This window comes from Giraffa tippelskirchi, chromosome 2 (assembly GCF_054371585.1).
Source record: "Giraffa tippelskirchi isolate mGirTip1 chromosome 2, T2T-mGirTip1v1.2.pri, whole genome shotgun sequence".
Lineage (NCBI taxonomy): Eukaryota > Metazoa > Chordata > Mammalia > Artiodactyla > Giraffidae > Giraffa > Giraffa tippelskirchi.
Window position 1 is genome coordinate 26,261,246 of NC_137276.1, and position 19,820 is coordinate 26,281,065.

Below are 19,820 nucleotides of genomic sequence, written 5' to 3' on the forward strand. Positions count from 1 at the left end.
ACATACCAATAGGGTGTGCCAATAAAGGAATCTCTCCTTTGAATTGTCCTTGTGTTTTTAGCTGATACTCCAAAATCCGCTTGAAACAAATAATCATACAAAAGTATTACTGATAGTTTTCAAGCAAAGTTTGCTATATTCAACTTAAGGGAAAAGCATATCAAGTCTTTAATAAGACCACTGTTATTAAAGGGTAAGCAAAATAGAACTGGTATGGCAACCCACTCCAGTATTCTTGCCTGGAGAATCCCCATGGACAGAGGAGCCCGACAGGCTATATAGTCCATGGGATTGCAAAGAGTCGGACACAACTGAGTGACTAAGCACAGCACACAAAATGGAAAGAGAAGTAACTTCCCTATCACTCTAATTTTGACCATGCTCTTTCTACCATATCCCTACCCTCCCCGCAAAAAAAACTGCCACAGAAGAGTCCATCATTAATACACTTAATACCACCATCTTTACACATCTTTAGATCACAAATTCTCCAGAACTGACACAAAAAAATAGTAATTTTAAAACAGACCAGTCTATCCACTTCAAAATAAATGTCAAGTAGTGCTACATGTTACAATTAAATTGAAGGACAGTTTTTCTATAGTGTGAAAGACAGAAATTATACCAAAGAAGCCTTAAATGACAGCATGCCTGCATGCTCAATTGTGTCCGACTCTTTGGGACCTCATGGACTGTAGACTGCCAGCCTCCTCTGTCCATGGGATTCTCCAGGCAGGAATACTGGCATGGGTTCCCATGCCCTCCTCCGGGGGATCTCCCCGACCCATGCGTTGAACCCGCATCTCCTGCGTCTTCTGCATCACAGGAAGATTGTTCATTGCTGAGCCACTGGGGAAGCCCAAATGACAGCGCATGTCTTGCTAATTTCCTCATAACATTATTACATCACAAAGAAAAAACTCAGTAACAATGCTTTCTGATTTAAATCACAGGGCACAGTAACATCATAATTTTATCAGTTGTTTACTCCTTTTCAGCTTAAGAGCTCAATCATTAATAGCAACACAAAATTGCTACTGCTGCATAAATTACCTCATGCCATATACATTTCACTTCTAAAGTTTCATCTGACATGTCACAATTCTCAAAACTGAATAAATACCAAAGACCTAGTATTTGTATTCATGCCCCAAGGTCTGGCACAGAATATACACAATAAATGCCAGCTACTATCACTAATAATATATGTAATTTTAACCTCTGTGATACTTTGGCAGTAAAACTTTTAAAACTCATGAAATCCTGCCCTGTATTCTAATTATTTGTATCTATTATATAGTTCTTTCTCTTCATTTTTTTTGATCAGGTAGTTCTCCTGATTAAAACACCTTGGTAGCTGCCTACTGCCTACAGAATGATGTTACGCTTCCTCATATGGTGTTATAAGGGCTTCCCTGGTAGCTCAGATGGTAAAGAATCAGCCTGCAATGCAGGAGACCTGGGTTTGATCCCTGGGTTGGGAAGATTCCCCTGGAGGAGGGCATGGAAACCCACTCCAGTATTCTTGCCTGGAGCATCCCCATGGACAGAGGAGCAGGCTACAGTCCGTGGGGTCACAAAGAGTTGTACACAGCTGAGCAACTAAGCACACAGTCAACTCAGCATTTACTCCATGTCAGTGTTTTCTGAGAACCCATTAACCGCCTTTTTAACTTTTTTTTTCCTCAGAACATGACTGGGAAAGGAGGTCCAAAGCCAGACTTAAACCACAAATGTCCACTGCCAACAGTCATACCTCCCTAAGTACTCTTATGAGCAGGTGATAAACTGAGGAGGGACAAGAAGCCACCTTCATTCTTGTGCAAAAGGGAAAATTAAGGTCATTATTAAGTACTTTACAGTTCTACTAACAATCATGTGGCAGATATATGTTGGTCTGTTAAAACAGCATTTTACATATGTATTTCCATTTGCAAGAATGTGATCTGATAATAAAAATTTGGTTATTGTAATGTATATATGGCTCCTGAGGATACTACGGTTCTATAATATCTGTGTATACTTGATATGATGTCACAGAAATGGAAGATATTCTGTATGCATGAATTAATGAAATAAAGTGCAATTATTTTAAATGTCAGCCAACGCAAAACTATTTCAGCATCCTAAATCTTCAAAAATATACTTATTTTTAGTGGCGTGTATTATTTTACACAAAAGTATATTCCTGTATTCAAATAAGATTTTAGAACACTTATAGAAAACATGCACCAAAAATGGATCAAAATTATACCATTTCAAAACAAGCTACAAGACTTTAAAATATGATATAAGACATAAAAAAGTAACATATATCAGAATTTTAAAACTCACGAATGAGGTGACAGAACACAAGAGAAATTAGAAATAAAAAATCATTTTAGAAACAAAGACTAAACTAGGAGGAATGCAAGAGCAAATAAACACAACAAATTCACACCCTCTATCACTTCACACCCATTAGGATGGTTATCATCAAAAATACAGAAAACAACAAGTGCTGGTAAGGAGGTGAAAAAATTGGAACCCCTGTGCATCGCTATGGAAATGTAAACTGGTGCAACCACTGTGGAAAATGGTATGATGGTTCCTCAAAAAATTAAACATAGAATTACCATACAATCTGGGTATCTGCCCAAAAGAAATGAAGGCAGGAACTCAAAACAGATATTGTACACCCATGTTCATAACAGCATTATTCATAGAAGCCCAAAGGTGGAAGAAAGCAAAGTGTCCATCAATGGATGAATGAATAAGTCAAACGTGGTGTATACATATGCTGATAACAGAATATTGTTCAGCCTTAAAAAGGAAGAAAATTAACATATGAATTTGAATAGGACATATGAATTCAGGAGAGCCTTGCTCTGTCCTTTGGAAAGGCCTAGAATGAAGGCCAGTCCAGAAACTATAAGCATACCTAACACTCAGACCTGGGTCTTAAAATACCATGTCCTACTAAATGAAAGAATATAAAACCACACAGACTCGTGCCAAAAAGTCTTTGGATTTATCTGCAAATTGAGGGAAATACAGAGAGGAACTTAACTGAAGTCATCAGGAGTATGCAGTCAGCAAAATGCAAGATAAGAGAAACTACAGGTCCAACAGCTCAGGTCCCACAGACGAGTGTTTCTCAACTTCTTTTTTCACCTCTCCTAAAGAGCATTTTTAGACATTTTCCCCCAATCCCCTCTCTCCTCATGAAATTTTAATGTCACAGATATACTGTATATATGTTCATGTACTATCAGTGGGCCTTTGGAGGGTCACACCATGGTAAAATTTTCCTTCTTTCTTTGAGAAAGCATGCCATGAAAATGCATGCCATAGATAAAATATAAAGAGAAGAAAGGAATGGTGGGGAGGGGGAAGGGGGGGTATGACCCATAAATTAAAAAAGACTTAAAAGAAAAAGCAGGTTTTAAACATGGACAAGTCTAAACTTTAAAGCCTAGAGATGAACACTGGGTGATAGAGCTATAAAGAAACACAAGGAAGTGATTACTATAAAGGTTAGTATACAGGTTACCTGTGGAGAAGAGAAGGACAGTGACTGAGATGATACAGCTCCCCAGGTGCCTGACATACTTCTATTTCTTTATCTAAGTGGTGATTACAAAGCTATTGTGTACAGTTACAAGTCAATAAGCTACACAACTCTTAATGTGGTTTCCTGTATTGGTATTTATTTCTCAAAAAAAAGTTAAAATTCAGTAGTCTATCAAAGTATATCTGCTTAGAGGTCATGGCAAAGTAAAGTGAACTATGATCACTGGTATCAGCATGGCCTTTGGATATATTTTGTCCTTTTAATATCTGGTCAAATTTCTGACTCAAATTTTGGCTTCATCACCAGAGTTTTTCTTTTTAATTCATATCTTGGGGATACTTAAAAAGGAGTGTATCTTCTATCTGTATGTGTATATATGAAATTCATTAATTTCCCATCTAAAATCTATGTCTATTCCTCCTTATGAAATTATCATTTATTCCCTCAGTGCAAAAAAAAAAAATATATTTTCAACCTTATACTCTATTTAGCATCTTTTTTACACTTAAGGTTAGTTATTTTGTGAGTTTAGCCAAGATACCATATCTACAAAATAGAATATAAAACTAAAGATGGAAAAAGAAAACGACTAGATATGAGTTTTGGAAATGAAGAGAAAACTAAGTGGTTTTACATAGTGGATCATTTTCTAAATGCATTGTATTTATAAATATTAATTCTACATATAAAAATTTAAGGGAAAAATTATTAGGCAGTCTTTTAAAAGTGTGTCTGTTTAAAAATAACAATCCATCCTTTCTTATTGTTTAAAGAGTCTTTATATTAGGTGCCTATACTTAGAAATTCTGGAAGTTAACGAATAATTATTTACCCAAGCTTTTCTTTTTTTTTTTGGCCTTACCTCATGTTTTGCGGGATCTTAGTTCCCAGGCCATTGGCAGTGAAAGCACCAAGTCTTAACCACTGGACTGCAAAGGAATTCCCACCAAGGAAGTATTTTAAAAATTGCTGCTGTGTTTAGTCACTAAGTCGTGTCTGATTCTTTGCAACCCCATGGACTGCAGCTCACTGGGCCCCTCTGTCCATGGGACTTCCCAGGCAAGAATATTGGAGTGGGTTGCCATTTCCTTCTCCAGGGGATCTTCCCAACCCAGGGATCAAATTCACATCTCCTGTTTGGCAGGCAGATTCTTTACCACTGCACCACCTGAGAAGCCCCAATTTAAAAAATTAACATGAAGTAATTCTCCATGTTTTACATATTTTAACGTAATTCTCTTTGTTTCACATATTAATATTTGAGTCATAACAGAACAATATTAAGTAACAGACATACAGGGAGAAATCGCAAAGCATAAAATCAAATGTTTTATCTAAAAGAATAAACTTACCCAACTTAATATCTCCATCTAAGGTAAAAAGAATGTTGCCAGCCTTTAGATCTCTGTGGATGATTTTATTATCATGTAAGTAGTTCAAAGCCTCTAAAGTCTGCTTACAAACTACTTGTATTTGGGACTCAGTTAATGGTCTTTCAAGCTCTGCAACGAAAAAGTAAACAAGTAAGCATTTTTGTACTGTGAAAGTATATCAGCAGGCTATATACGTTTAATACCTTTACTGTCACTGTTGAAGATTATATAAAATTAAATGATTTTTTAAAAAGTATAACACAAATATTACTTTCTTCCCATATTATACTCAACATTTAATTTTAAAATCTTATTACTGTCATCTAAGAATACAAAAATAATTAGGCTGATCTACCTTATTGAATGTTACTCAACAATAAGATAAATATACATGTATAAATGCTTGAAATCCACTTTTTTAAAAGTATAATTTAAGATATAAATATAAGGAACAAAAGGGCATTTACCAAGCATCACAGCATCCACTGCTCCACCAGCACAAAATTCAATGAGGATCTGCAGACAAATAAAAAAGCACATGTCTAACACAACACTGATTCTGAGTATTTTTCCTTCAAGCTAGCAAAAAAGATAAATAAATAGCTATCAAATAACCTAAGTTACAGAAACAATATTATGCTAACAACCATAAAGACTTTCTTTGTAAAAAGAGTTACAAGTCTTGCTATACATTTGAGAAAATACAAAGGGACGACACTGTGGAAGTCTGTGCATTTTTGTTCACCACCATTTGTAGTGTCCCAGGTTTTCTAAAATTACCAGGTACAGAATTTTTATTAAGGGCCATATATATCCATTTCCTCACCACTCAAAGACTTTATACTCTCCTTTTTAAGCTAACTATTGTGAGTTAAATGAACAAGTATATTTTTTAACTTTACTAACAGGAATACATCCTGAAAGATTGCTTTTAGTTTTTCTAAAAACTTGGGGAAAACATACACAAAAGCTTCAGATACTAGCTCAGTTATCACTTCCTACTGGATGCCTTCCCAAACCTCCCTGGTACATACCACCATGCATTTTTCCTTCTTAATCCTCATCACAGTTTTCATTTTGTATTTTTATGATTCTTCAATTAATTCATGTCTCTCTCTCCCTCCCACTGTCCCTCATAGTTGTCCAGCTGATTTTTTTTAATTACATAGCTTAACAAATTGTACAGATTCACAGTTTTTTCTCCTCTACAGAACAACACTTTATTTTTTACAGGAGCTTACCAATAAGTTATTTTCAAATTCATCATATGAAAAATAATTTGGGAGACAGATCATTATTCATCCTACAGTTGAGTAAACAGACTGATAAAAATTAACTGATTTATTCAAGCTCCTGCCGAGCATCACCAAAATAAAAAAGGAAAGGTCTTTTGATTTGCAACCAGATACAGCTTATACTATCTACTCTTCTTTTGTAATACTTTGCTTATTCCTTCAAGGGGACAAACTAAAACTCCATTTAAAAAAGTCCTCTTGGTTAAATTAGTATTGGTGCAGAACAAGTGACTGACTGGTTATTATAAATATTAACATTTTATTTATATATTTATTTATGCCTAACATTTTCTAAAAATGAATAAAATTTTTACATACAGACATGGCCACAACAAAAGAAACTTTGAAAAAAATTTAAATTAAGAAACTTAAATAAGACACTTCAAACTAACATTAAAAAATAAATAAATAAATAAAAGAACTGGGGAGAAAAAACAGACTTGAAAGAAAGAAAGAAGCTCCAACTGGGAAAAAAATATTAATTCAAAACAAAAAAGGAATCTAATTTCACTATTTAGGAAATTTAAAATTCTTCACCAAGTTTCTACATTTTGGTCCAATGTCAAACAATCATGAAATATAGTAGTCTGAAATACATATCTACACATCTGTTGAAGCTAAGGATATGTTGCTATGTTGTTAATCACCCTCTCATCAATGGGTCAATTCTCATTCAAGTAGCATAAGTAACTAAATAGAAGAGGTAGTGCAAAAAAAGGTCTACACAACTTATAAATCTCTTCAGGACAATTAACTTATTTTGGCTATTCCTACAGATTAACCAAAAATACTTACCCAAAGATTATTCTCATAATAGAAGGCATCTAGAAGCTTGACTATATTAGGGTGATCACAAGATGCTAATATATCAATTTCAACCATGTAGTCTTCAAGTTCTTCTTCAGATTTGGTGTCAATCACCTTTGCAGCAGCTAAAACATTGGTCTCTTTATTCTGGGCCTAAAAACAAAAGTATCGTTAAGTCCACAATTACAATGCATACTTGCTTTATAAATATCATTATTTTTTAATAAACTATTTTTTAGTTTTCAGTTCACAGCAAATCTAAGCAGAAAGTACTGTTCAGTTCACTTCAGTCGCTCAGTCATGTCCGACTCTTTGTGACCCCATGGACTACAGCACGGCAGGCCTCCCTGTCGATCACAAACTCCTCGAGTTTACTCAAACTCATGTCTATTGAGTCGGTGATGCCATCCAACCATCTCATCCTCTGTTGTCCCCTATTCCTCCTGCCTTCAATCATTCCCAGCATCAGGGTCTTTTCCAATGAGTCAGTTCTTCACAGCAGGTGGCCAAAGTATTGGAGTTTCAGCTTCAGCATCAGTCCTTCCAATGAATATTCAGGACTGATTTCCTTTAGGATGCACTAGTTGGATCTCCTTGCAGTCCAAGGGACTCTCAAGAGTCTTCTCCAACACCACAGTTCAAGCATCAATTCTTCGGTGCTCAGCATTCTTTATAGTCAGCTTTCACATCCATACATGACTACTGGAAAAACCATAGCTTTGACTAGACGGACCTTTGTCGACAAAGTAATGCCTCTGCTTTTTAATATGCTGTCTAAGTTGGTCATAACTTTCCTTCCAAGGAGCAAGAATCTTTTAATTTCATGGCTGCAGTCACCATCTGAACTGATTTTGGAGCCCCAAAAAATAAAGTCTCTCACTGTTTCCACTGTTTCCCCATCTATTTCCCATGAAGTGATGGGACCAGATGCCATGATCTTAGTTTTCTGAATGTTGAGCTTTAAGCCAACTTTTTCACTCTTCTCTTTCACTTTCATCAAGAGGCTCTTTAGTTCTTCCTCACTTTCTGCCATAAGGGTGGTGTCATCTGCATATCTGAGGTTATTGATATTTCTCCCGGCAATCTTGATTCCAGCTTGTGCTTCATCCAGCCCAGGATTTCTCATGATGTACTCTGCATATAAGTTAAATAAGTAGGGTGACAATATACAGCCTTGATGTACTACTTTCCCTATTTGGAACGAGTGTGTTGTTCCATGTCCAGTTCTAACTGATGCTTCCTGACCTGCATACAGATTTCTCAAGAGGCAGGTCAGGTGGGCTGGTATTCCCATCTCCTTCAGAATTTTCCAGAGTTTCTTGTGGTCCACACTGTCAGAGGCCTTGGCGTAGTCAATAAAGCAGAAATAGATATTTTTCTGGAACTCTTCTTGCTTTTTCGATGATCCAATGGATGTTGGCAATTTGATCTCTGGTTCCTCTGCCTTTTCTAAATCCAACTTGAACATCTGGAAGTTCGCGGTTCATGTACTGTCGAAGCCTGGCTTGGAGAATTTTGAGCATTACTTTACTAGCATGTAAGATAAGTGCAATTGTGCAGTAGTTTGAGCATTCTTTGGCATTGCCTTTGGGATTGGAATGAAAACTGACCTTTTCCAGCCCTGTGGCCACTGCTGAGTTTTCCAAATTTGCTGGCATATTGAGTGCAGCACTTTTAACAGCATCATCTTTGAGGATTTGAAATAGCTCAACTGGAATTCCATCACCTCCACTAGCTTTGTTCGTAGCTTTCTAAGGCCCACTTGACTTCACATTCCAGGATGTCTGGCTCTAGGTGAGTGATCACACCATTGTGATTATCTGGGTTGTGAAGATCTTTTTTGTATAGTTCTTCTGTGTATTCTTGCCACCTCTTCTTAATATCTTCTGCTTCTGTTAGGTCCATACCATTTCTGTCCTTTATTGTGCCCATCTTTGCATGAAATGCTCCCTTGGTATCTCTAATTTTCTTGAAGAGATCTCTAGTCTTTCCCATTCTATTGTCTTCCTCTATTTCTTTGCACTGATTGCTGAAGAAGGCTTTCTTATCTCTCCTTGCTATTCTTTGGAACTCTGCATTCAAATGGGTATATCTTTCCTTTTCTCCTTTGCCTTTCGTTTCTCTTCTATTCACAGCTATTTGTGCGGCCTCCTCAGACAGCCATTTTGCCTTTCTTTTCCTTAGGGATGGTCTTGATCCCTGCCTCCTGTACCATGTCACAAATCTCCGGTCCACAGTTCTTCAGGCACTCTATCAGATCTAATCCCTTGAATCTACTTCTCACTTCCACTGTATAATTGTAAGGGATTTCATTTAGGTCATACCTGAATGGCCTACTGGTTTTCCCTACTCTCTTCAAGTCTGAATTTGGCAATAAAGAGTTCATGGTCTGTGCCACAGTCAGCTTCTGGTCTTGTTCTTGCTGACTGTATAGAACTTCTTCATCTTTGGCTGCAAAGAAAATAATCAATCTGATTTCAGTATCCACCATCTGGTGATGTCCATGTGTAGAGTCTTCTCTTCTGTTGTTGGAAGAGGGTGTTTGCTATGACCAGTGCGTTCTCTTGCCAAAATTCTTTTAGCCTTTGCCCTGCCTCATTCTGTACTCTAAGGCCAAATTTGCCTGTTCCTCCAGGTATTTCTTGACTTCCTACTTTGCATTCCAGTCCCCTATAATAAAAAGGACATCTTTTTTTGGGTGTTAGTCCTAAAAGGTCTTGAAGGTCTTCATAGAACTGTTCAGCTTCTTCAGTATTGCTGGTCGGGGCATAGACTTGGATTACTGTGATACTGAATGGTTTGCCTTGGAAACGAACAGAGATTATTCTGTCATTTTTGAGACTGCATCCAAGTACTGCATTTCAGACTCTCTTGCTGACTATGATGGCTACTCCATTTCTTCTAATGGATTCTTGCCCACAGTAGTAGATAATGTACAGAAAGTAGATATAACGTAGCAGAAGGTACAAAGAGTTTCCATACACACCCCTTCCCTATTCATGCACAGACTTCCCCACTACCAACATTCTGCACCAGAGTGGTACGTTTGTTAAAGCTGAGCAATCTATATTGACACATCATCATTACCTGAAATGCATTGTTTACATTAGGATGAACTCGTGGTGTGCCTTCTATGGGTCTGGACAAAATACATGACATGTATCCACCATGTTAATATCATACAGAATAGTTTCACTGCCCTAAAAATCTCTATGCTCTGCCTATTCATCCCACTCTTTCTCCTAACCCCTCCACTGATCTTTTTTACTGTCTCCCTAGTTTTCTGTTTTTCATACAGTATGTAGCCTTTTCAGATTGGCTTCTTTCACTGAGTAACATGCATTTAAGATTCCTCTACATCTTTTCGTGGTTTGATACCTAATTTCTTTTTAGTGCTAAATAATAGTTGGCATATGTAGTAGGCATGTTTATTCATTCACCAACTGAAGGCATCTTGGTTGTTTCCAAGTTTTAGCAATGATGAATAAAGCTGCTATAAACATCTGTATGCAGCTTTTTGTGTGGATGTAAGTTTTCAACTCCTTTGAGTAAGTACCAAGGAGCAGAATTACTGGATCATATGGTAAAAGTGTGTGTAGTTTTGCAAGATACTGACAAACTGTCTTCTAAAGTGGGAAACAGTGCAAACAGTGAGACTTCATTTTGGGGGGCTCCAAAATCACTGCAGATGGTGACTGCAGTCATGAAATTAAAAGATGCTTGCTCCTTGCAAGAAAAGTTATGACCAACCTAGACAGCATATTAAAAAGCAGAGACATTACTTTACCAACAAAGGTCCACCTAGTCAAAGCTATGGTTTTTCCAGTAGTCATGTATGGATGTGAGAGTTGAACTATAAAGAAAGCTGAGCGCCAAAGAATTGATGCTTTTGAACTGTGGTGTTGGAGAAGACTTTTTAGAGTCCCTTGGACAGCTAGGAGATCCAACCAGTCAATCCTAAAGGAAATCAGTCCTGAATATTCATTGGAAGGATTGATGCTGAAGTTGAAACTCCAATACTTTGGCTACCTCATGCGAAGAGCTGATTCATCTGAAAAGACCCGGATGCTGGGAAAGACTGAAGGCAGGAGAAGGGGACGACAGCGGATGAGATGGTTGGATGGCATCACCGACTCAATGGACACGAGTTTGGGTAAGCTCCAGGAGCTGGTGATGGACAGGGAGGCCTGGCGTGCTGCAGTCCATGGAGTTGCAGAGTCGGACATAACTTAATGACTGCACTAAACTGTTGCTCCCCACCCTTGCCAGCATTTGGTGGTGCTGGTGGAGGTTTCTGTCATTCTAATAAGTGTGTAGTGGTATCCCCTTGTTTTAATTTACAACTCCCTAATTGCAGATGATGTCGAGCATCTTTTCATATGCTTATTGGCCACCTGAATATCTTCTTTGGTGAGATACCCAAATCTTTTGGTTATTTTTTCAGTCAGACCATAGGTTTTCAAACTGTTGAGTTTTAAGAATTCTTAATATATTTCGAATTACAGTCCTTTATCAGATATGTCATTTGCAAATATTTTCTTCCAGTCAGTGGCTTATCTTCTCATTCTGTTATACTTATTTTTTAAAGGTAGTCTAAACATAAATATTAACAGATACATGCTAAGTGCTTAATACAGATAGAATTTCAAGTTGCAGGTTCTCCTGGGTCAGACTGTTAGGGTTCAAATTCTGATTCTGCCACTTACTAACTACGTTGTTTGGGCAACTTACAAAATCCCTCTCTTAGACTTAACTTCCTCATCAATAAAATGTACTTACAACTCACAAGTTTGTGACAATGTAGCAGATATTTGCCAAGGGAAAAAAAATACATACAAACATTTAATACACTGCCTGCCATTCATAGTAAAAAGGATTTGAAAATGTTACCTAGAATTATTACTATTATTAGTTAATCCTCAAAATGACACCATGATATATTAGCATTCCTGCTTTAAAGAAGGATAAATAAACTCAGATTAAAATGCTTCCCCAAGGTCAGGAAGAAGTAAGAGGCAGAACCGAGATTCAAATCCAGGCTGTTTCCAAAACTCTTTATCTTAATCGTTACCCTTCCCAGTTTCCCTATATTTCCATCAGTTTAATCATTTTTCATTGTTTTTAGTACTTTAACTTATCCCTATTCTTTCTTTAACTGAATAACTTCTCACTTCCATTTATTACAAAGGGAAGGTTTCCAAATGTGTAGTAGAAGTGAAGATCATTATTTTAAAGTTAGGAATCAAATTATAAAATACTAACTAAGTTTTTAAAAAAATTACATGGACAGAGGAGTCTGGTGGGCTATGTAGTTCATGGAGTTGCAGAGCTGGACAAGACTGAGTGACTGAGCACACAACACAAAGGTCTTTAAAGGAGATTTTCAACATTATGCATGTTACCATCACTTCAGCAAATCTATCATTTTATAAGACAAAAACAGCAAACTTTCAAAAGCTAGTAATAGATGTCTTAATAAATAAATAAATGCCCAATTCCATTTTAATAATTTATAAGGAGAAAATTTTATAAAATAAAAAAATATATATGCAGAAAACATTCATCAGAGCACTGTTTGTAATAAAGAAAACTTAATCAGCCTAAATGTCCATTAACAAAACCTACTTAAATCATTCAGTATGCTTCTATAATGGAGAATTATGCAACCTTTAAAATTAATTGACTAATCAATTAATATTTCTTAAGATAGAACAAAAACCACAATATATTGCTGAATGGAAGAAAAGCAACTTACTAAACAGGAAAGCGGAGAAGGCAAATGGCACCCCACTCCAGTACTCTTGCCTGGAAAATCCCGTGGACGGAGGAGCCTGGTAGGCTACAGTCCATGGGGTCGCTAAGAGTCAGACACGACTGAGTGACTTAACTTTCACTTTTCACTTTCATGCACTGGAGAAGGAACTGGCAACTCACTCTAGTGTCCTTGCCTGGAGAATCCCAGGGACGGGGGAGCTGGTGGGCTGCTGTCTATGGGGTCGCACAGAGTTGGACATGACTGAAGCAACTTAGCAGCAGCAGCAGCAAACAGGAAAGGTATGCAATTTTACAAAAACTACACATCCATTTTTACATAGGGATAGTTATATAATACTTGGAAAGACATGATTGGGGGATGGCAGAGTTTCATGTGCCTTTGACTTTCTCTGTATTTTTCACAGTTTACATTTTTAAATGAACATGTATTATTTTTATAGAGGCAATAAGGTACTAAAACATCAGTCTATGGGATATTTCTTAGGGATCTATTACCTAATCTTGGAGATGATGATGAAAAAACAAACTAGGTATAAGCCTCTATGTGGGAATTCTCCTAAGTAGACTTTGCTACATTTTTACCTCCTTAGGTAAAAACAGAGGTAGAAATTAATGCTCATTACTAACAAAGTAACCCTAATGTTTAGGGTTCAGAGAATGGTGGTGTAGTCTCTAAGTCATGTCAGATTCTCTGTGACCACAGGGACTGTAGCCCACCAGGCTCCTCTGTCCATGGATTTTCCAAGCAAGAATACAGAGTGGGTAGCCATTTCCTTCTCCAGGAGATCTTCTGCACCCAGGGATCAAAAGCTGGTCTCCTGCATTGCACGCAGATTCTTTACTGACTGAGCTACCAGGGAAGCCCATTATCTTATGTTCTGCAAAAAAAGAAAAACTGCTAATAAACTATGAGAGAAGTTTGTCATTTAGAATTTTCACATTATTCCTTTTTAAGAGCTCTTTTGGACAGATCTAGAGAAAATTTGCTATTGTATATTATCTTTGTAAATACAGGAAAAATAAAACACTTCTTCACATTTAACTCTTCTGAGTCACTTTTTCACTAAGAATTATCTAATGTCTGTGTTTTCACACAATAGTATTCTCTGGCCATGAAAAGCTTTGGTGGTACAGCATTTCTTTAAAAAGGATTCCTCTACTACTGTCGAGAAAATTTTCTTTGGAGCCACTACCTCCTATTTTGAAATCATAATACTGATAGTTTCTTGATCTTATCACAGGTGCTAAAAGAAGCTTTTAGATGACAACCAGGACTCACATTCTTTCTTCACAATATTCTTAAATGGTTTATTGATTGAAACATCAATGGGTTGCAACTGTATGATATCTGAGATACAACTACATTCACAATGCACAATGACATATATATCACAACTGCCACATGGCGAACAATATTAAGGGATCAAACAATAAATCGGGACTTATCCCAGTTTCAGAAATGTTAAAAAGTCGAAGGTCTATCATAACTGGGTGAAACATGGCATTAAGTTTATCTAAGAAAGACACTTCAGTTGAAAAAATAATACATAGAACTCACCCTCCCCCATGTCAGGAAATAAGCCAGTGAGAAATGTCCTTCTCTCACCATTTTAATGTAACACTTTGGGAAGAAAGAGAGCAGAGCAACTGTCCTTGAAAAGGAACACTATAAAATACAAGCAGTGCTAAGAGACCAAGGGTATTTTAAGTAAGTAGCGTTAAAAAGTCATCCTTCTTTTGCATGCCTCTACCCACGGCAGGAGAGATTTTAAAGACGTATCTTTTACTTGTTAATAGAATGGCATGAAAGAGGAAAAATAATTAATACTAGATAATCTCTAAAGTTCTTTGTAGTAACAAATTTCATTATTCCATTGCCCTGGATATACTGATTCGGTCAGTGATAGTACCATTTGGTTTAATACGAATAATAAATAAAATTTACATTAGAAAATATAGTGCCTCTTACATTACTGCTTGAAAATATTCATCATGATCTGGTTGTAGAGAACTCTAAAATTCAAAACTGAAATAAACTGATGTGTGCAAAACCATACTTTAAACAAACTTAATGCAAATAAGGCGTTAAAAAGAAACAATCGCATCTACTATCTAAAAGCATAAAAATTCTAGACAAAATTTTAACTAAACAAATGTTAATAAAAACAAGAATGAAATAACAAACACTCAGATGTTAATTTAAAGGAGCTATAATTTCAATGGGTAAAGTTTTCGGAAATCAGTCATGATCACTTAAAAATCACTATGTTTTTATCTTCACGAATCACAGGAGCCAAGGAAAGAGACTGCAATGACACAAACTCAGCAACTTGGAGGAAAAGATTCTGCAGAGCTGAAACTCAGATCCCTGAGGAGAGAGTGGTGCTCAGCTGCTGCTGAGTCTCTGAACTTGGAAGAGGGATCTTGTAAGACCAGGGTACCTTTTGGGGAAGAGGGGACTAGCCAATCAGAGCTGGTGTTTGTAAGGGTTATGGTAAGACTAGCTCTGTGAGTGTTAGAAACACTACAAACTGAATCTGGGAGAGCTATTGCTGGGGTGAGAAGTTCCACTACGATGATGGTCAAAGGAACAGCGAAGCAGACAGGGAGCCACAGGAAACAGAAAGAGGTAGGCTCTCTCTCTCCTCCTCCTTGCAGCCTTCCTGTAGTGTTCAATACTTCTGAAACCTAAAAGTGAGCACCTGGCAAGACAGAAATGGTGATCTGCAAAAATCTCAGAACAACATCACAAAGCAGAACCATAGAAAGGGCTGTTTGGAGCGGAGAATTATAGATGGGAGAACTAAGACACAGTAGTATTAAATATTTGGTTAACAAATATTCAAATTTCCAAAGAGCAGTTGGGGAAAAAAACAGCACTAGAGAAAGAAGATAATTTTAGACTGTTTAGACACTATTAACTGTTTTATATTACATGCTAATCCTGGTGATCTTCCCAGAACCCAGATGAGATTTTGGTAGGAATAAGAGTGAATATCAAATAAGAATAAAATTACTCAACATAACTTACCAAAGATACACAGTTGATCTCCACTATTCATTCTCATTTGTTCTACAGTCACTACAAACCCTGAATTAGTGAAGACTGAACCACTGCTCCTAGAAGAAATACACACACACATTCCCTCACACAGACTATAACCTTAAATCTCATCCTGGTAGATTCTATTTGTTTCACAAAAGAGAAAATGAAGTTCAGAAATGTTAGGTGATTTGTTCGAGGCTGCCCCAACAACAGGTGCCAGAGTTTGGGTTCAAACCCCATCCAACTGGTCCCAAACCAGGAGCCTCTTGCACTACAGTATACGGCCCCCTCCTGTTTCCATCCTCTGGACCTCTCTGTATGAGAGGTGAGACAAGACAGCACCACCAAGTTCGATCTCAGCACGAAACAAGTGCATCTAGGGACTCCCATCTTATATAGCTTTGCACGTGTACACAAATAACTGTGAAGGCACCACATGTATAGATCTGGGGGCTACAAATAGATTTTAGTAAGCAGATAAATTTGCAAATAAAGAATCTGCAAATAATGAGGATCAGCTATACAATATACTCGTCTATTAACATGTGGAAAATATTACAGATATCCTTTTTTTTAAAGGATTTCTCTACCGCAGAGGGCACGGGTTTGATCCCTAGTCAGGGAATTAAGATCCTGCATGCCATGTGGTGTGGCCAAATTAATTAATTTAAATGCTTTTAAAAGAACACATTTTCATGCCATTTCCTGAATTCTGCAAAAAAGAAAGGAATATACTTTATATTCTCTTTATATTCCCAAACACTACTTTATTTATATTGCTCTGGTTATTTACTGAAAACTTAGCTTTTGGTCAGTCAAGATACCAACAACAGAATGTCAATAATAAGCTAATGTTGGTTAAACCAGCAGTTTCTAAAATGTTTTACCAATTCTCAGATGACACAGTTTTCCCATTTACTTCATGGACTTGCTGACTCTGAGCAGCATAAATAAACTGCAACATTTTTGATAACTGTATGACAGATAAGCTGCAAGAATTTGCACAGGTTATACAGTTGAAAGGTTGCAAAAATGAGAACACAAAAAGAATTTTTTTTAAATATTTAGAAATAAGACAAAGACATACTACTTCTGGAAATTAATTCAAGAAAAATAAAGGCTTTTAAATGGTAAGGAAGATCATTACCACACAAACATTCTCAATGTTAAATTATAAAAGTAAAGGGCCAAAACAAGTTGCTGTCAAGATAAGAAATTCAACGCAAACACTAAGATTTTTATAAGGAAAAAAGATAAGCCAGCACATTAAAGCCATTTTTACAATTCAAAGTTTCAGTTACCTCTTTTAAAACATAAATGTATATATGCCAGGAATTTGGACTTCATGTGGTATTAAGTACAAAATACAATGCAGTATTTAATAAACACCAGGTAACTTTAGTAGCATAATACAGAAGTAGTTACCCATTCTGAAAAGAGACTCTCTTTCTCCTTTCATAGAAAGAGAAAAATGATGAATATATAAAGGGAGAAAAAAATGTGAAAAGAAGAATTTTTAAGTGAAATAAAGCAATGTGCAGAACAGTATTTAAAAATATGATCCTTTCCTTTTTTAATTTGAAAAATCCAAACCTACAAAGAAATTGAGTGAACAGATAGTGACCAACCATATACCCCTCACCCAGAGTTACCAACTGTTAACATTTTGTCATCCTTGCTTTCAAACCACTCTTTTGTAGACTGTCCCACTATTTGGATTTGTCTGTTTCCTCATTATTAGATTCAGGTTAAATATCTTTGATAACAAATACTACATTAGGTGATTATACAATTCCCAGTGAGCAGCACCAGAAAACACCGCTCATCTTACTACTGTTGATTAACCCTAGGCTTGATCACTTAAGATGGTATCCATCAGCTCTCTCTACTGTAAAGGTGAGTTATATGGGGTGGTATTATGATACTTATGGGGTGAAACCCTGTTCCTCCACACTCTTTCACATAATGATTTTAGTATCCATCAATAATTTTTGCCTGAATTACTATCGTATGGTTGCAAGAGTTTTTTTGAATTATATCAATCTTTATGTATCAACCAGTTAGCATTCCTCTAGTAGGTTACTGTTTTGTTGTTGATATTTCTGTAGTTCAAACCAACCTGTATTCTTTGGCATGTCCCCATTAATTTTTGACCATATTCTTAGATTTTTGAGCATATGAGCATAAAGCTCATATTCTTGAGCTTTCTGGTACAACATATCCCAGGCTCCTCTGGGAAAAAATAAGGAGTGGGGAGGATTTTACTTTGCAATTTTATCACTTCTGCACTTCTCTAGCTTAGACCTGGATCAGACATTTCAATGAGTCCTGGTTAGTTTTAATGGGGAATGGTATTTAGAAACCAAGAGCTAGGAGTATTAATTATCATTATTTCTAGGCCTTTGTCGGTGGAAAATAGGAATATGTATATATGTATTGTTTGTGTGTGTGTACATGTGCACACAAGTGCATGTGTTATATCGTAAGTTCAAACTAAAACCTCTAGTTCAAAAATCAACATCACAGGGTTCTTCCTTACATTTCAAGCTTTTAACCCCTTTCTCTCAGTTACAATCCTAGTTCTTAAAACAGAACAATATTAACTAATTTGTTCTATCCTATAGTATATATAAAATATTTTCATAATTATAACATCAATATCACTACTAGTAATAAACCTATTTAATCAAGTTCAAGTATTCTTTCCTATTCTTTTTATCCTTTAAATATATCCCACTAGTCAGAGTCCTCTACCCAAAAATCATTTCAAGCACTTTTCCAGTATGACTATGTTATCGATTTGATATGCAGTTAAGTTCACCTGTATATACATATACATATGTGTGTGTGTCAATGTATTTTCAGTTTTAAAAACAAGCATTCATACATATGCTCAAACAGGCATAAACTTATCTGAAAAGACACACAGATATTGTTACAGTGACTGACTTTGAGACAAAGGACTGGTGGGAAAGGTTTTCATTTTTCAATTTTATCATTTTTGTACTGTTTAAGCTTCTAACCACATTAGTATCCCCTTGAATTTTTGTTAACAGGTTACCTAAAACATATAACCTAAAAGGTATTATTTTTATATAGTCTTCTTTATACTCTGCAATATTTTCAGAATAGTATTTAAATTTTTAGAGATAAAAAATATTTTAGGGTTTTTTTTTCGGGTGGAACAGGGCCTTCCCTGGTGGCTCAGTGGTAAAGAATCTGCCTGCCAGTGCAGGAGACGTGAGTTCAAGTCCTGGGTTGGGAAGATAATCTGGAGACAGGAATGGCCATCCACTCCAGTATTCTCGCCTGGAAAATTCAATGGACAGAAGAGCCTGGTAGGCTACAGTCCATGGGGTTGCAAAAGATTCAAACACAACTTAGTGACTAAACAACAACAAGGGTGAAGAGAGCTTCATGTCAATCCACAGAAAAAAATTAAATTCCAGATGAATTAAAATTAAAATTCTTTATAACTGTACTATTAAAAAGTCAGGAATAAAATATAGATAAATACGTATCTAATTTCTGGGTAGGGAAAGCTTTTCTAAGCATGAAAGCGAAGAAGAAAAAAGGCAAAGAAACACACTGACAGATTTTGTAAAATAAAGAAACACTATGTCTTTATACCAAAAAAGCAACATAAACTAATTTAACTAAAATAACTGCACCAGCTCAGGGCTGGGGCAATGGGATGACCCAGAGGGATGGGATGGGGAGGGAGGTGGGAGGGGGGTTCAGGATGGGGAACACATGTAAACCCATGGCTGATTCATGTCAATGTATGACAAAAATGACTACAATATTGTAAAGTAATTAGCCCCCAACTAAAATAAATAAATTTATTTAAAAAAATAAATAAATAAAATAACTGCACCATTATGATAAAGTGCTCATTTCCACAGTACATAAAAAGTACTTTCAGATCAACAAGAAAACAAACAGCTCATCAGAATATGGATAATGCAATC

General features: G+C 36.4%; 1 protein-coding gene across 2 annotated transcripts in view; it reads right to left on the reverse strand.

Moving 5' to 3' along the window:
• Positions 1-19,820, reverse strand: part of SLK (STE20 like kinase) — a 54,698-nt gene that overhangs the window by 25,926 nt on the left and 8,952 nt on the right. For both annotated transcript variants that reach the window (XM_081543562.1, XM_081543554.1), the window contains exons 2-5: positions 7,017-7,181; positions 5,394-5,442; positions 4,906-5,055; positions 7-79 (exon numbers count right to left, since the gene is read on the reverse strand). In XM_081543562.1, the coding sequence (XP_081399688.1) occupies positions 7-79; positions 4,906-5,055; positions 5,394-5,442; positions 7,017-7,181 (437 nt within the window). The remainder of the gene's footprint in view (positions 1-6; positions 80-4,905; positions 5,056-5,393; positions 5,443-7,016; positions 7,182-19,820) is intronic.